This window comes from Solanum stenotomum, unplaced genomic scaffold, assembly GCF_019186545.1.
Source record: "Solanum stenotomum isolate F172 unplaced genomic scaffold, ASM1918654v1 scaffold6190, whole genome shotgun sequence".
Lineage (NCBI taxonomy): Eukaryota > Viridiplantae > Streptophyta > Magnoliopsida > Solanales > Solanaceae > Solanum > Solanum stenotomum.
In genome coordinates, this window is record NW_026036084.1 from 192757 (window position 1) to 194376 (window position 1620).

General features: G+C 40.9%; 1 protein-coding gene across 1 annotated transcript; it reads left to right on the plus strand.

Annotated features, from left to right (window-relative positions):
* Window positions 1–6: 6 nt before the first annotated feature.
* On the plus strand, window positions 7–1614 carry LOC125852855 (uncharacterized). The gene is given in 2 exon segments (XM_049532536.1): window positions 7–582; window positions 584–1614. Coding segments are annotated over 2 exon segments (1344 nt in total). The 5' UTR covers window positions 7–117; the 3' UTR covers window positions 1463–1614.
* The last annotated feature ends 6 nt before the right edge of the window (window positions 1615–1620 follow it).

Sequence of the window (1620 nt, forward strand, 5' to 3'; positions counted from 1 at the left end):
GTTTCAGCTGACGAGGTGAAGAGGAAGAAAAGGAAAAAGGATAAGAAGAAAAGAGAGGATGGACAGGTAGATATCGTGGCTGGCGTCATTCAAGGTGATGTTTCAGCTATAGATGACATGAAGAGGAAGAAAAGGAAAAAGGATAAGAGGAATAAGGAGGATGGACAGGAAGATATCGTGGCTGGTGTCATTCAAGGTGTAGTTTCAGCTGACGAGGTGAAGAGGAAGAAAAGGAAAAAGGATAAGAAGAAAAGAGAGGATGGACAGGTAGATATCGTGGCTGGCATCATTCAAGGTGATGTTTCAGCTACAGATGACATGAAGAGGAAGAAAAGGAAAAAGGATAAGAGGAATAAAAAGGACGGACAGGTATATATCGTGGCTGGTTTCATTCAAGGTGATGTTTCAGCTATAGAAGAGACGGAGGATAGACAAATAGATGATGCTAATATCAGAAAGATGAAAGAGACAAAATTAGGGCACAATTCGAAAGATCTTTCTAATGAAAAGACTGAAAAAAGAGTGAGATTTTCTGATAATGTACAGTTTTTCCATCCAATCAGTGAACCTAGCAATGAGAGGCCATGAAAATAACAAACAAGAATTACTGTTTGGCAAAAAATTCACACAGGAAGAAGATGAAATCGTCAAAGATGCTGTTTGTAGATACATAGAGGTATATAATTTGGGCGATGAAGGGTTGCAAAAGGTTTTGAATTGCAAGTCTTATCCTGAAGTAAGGGGCTGCTGGAAAGAGATAGGGAAGGCTATACCATACAGGCCTTACAGAGCAGTTTATTATCGTGCACAACGTTTGTTTCGAATGGGAGAGAAGCGTAAATGGACTGAAGAAGAGCATGGGATGCTACGGAAGTTCCAGGGACAACATGGGAATAAGTGGACCGTCTTGGCAGATGAACTTGGGAAACATCCGGTTCATGTAGGAAATGCATGGCATAGGATAAAACTGGAAAATCGGAAGAGGGGACAGTGGGATCAGGAGGAAGTACAGAAATTGTTTGATTTAGTAAACACCGATCTGCAACTTAAGCTCTCTGAAGAAAGGAAATCTAAGCATGGGATGTTACGGGATAATATTTGTTGGAGTTCAATTAGTGACAATTTGTCCACAAGGATTTCCCACCATTGCTGCAATAAATGGTACAGACAATTAACATCCTCGATGGTGGTTGCAGGTGAATGGGCAGATACTGATGACTATCGTTTAATTGCTGCCCTTTTTGAACTGGACGCAAGCTGCATAGAGGACGTGGATCGGGACAATCTTCTCTCCCACAGGCATGGAGATTTATGTCGAAAAAGATGGAAAGAGATGGTGCGTCAAATAAGTCAACATGAAAACAAGTCATTTGATGCACAAGTACAAGTGTTAGCAAAGAGATACCGCCCTGATTTAGTTGGAGCAAGGGAGGTCTGGGATAGTAAACCACTTGTTCCATGACATGTTCAACACTCACATGGGTGTTTCTGTAGAGAGATGCTTAAGGCACTAGTATGCACTTCTGTCTACAACTTAGCGCGTCACTTCTGTACTTGATTTATTTCGTTCTTTTAATTTTTGAGAGGTTTATAAAACATCTGCAAATATTAGTCACTCGG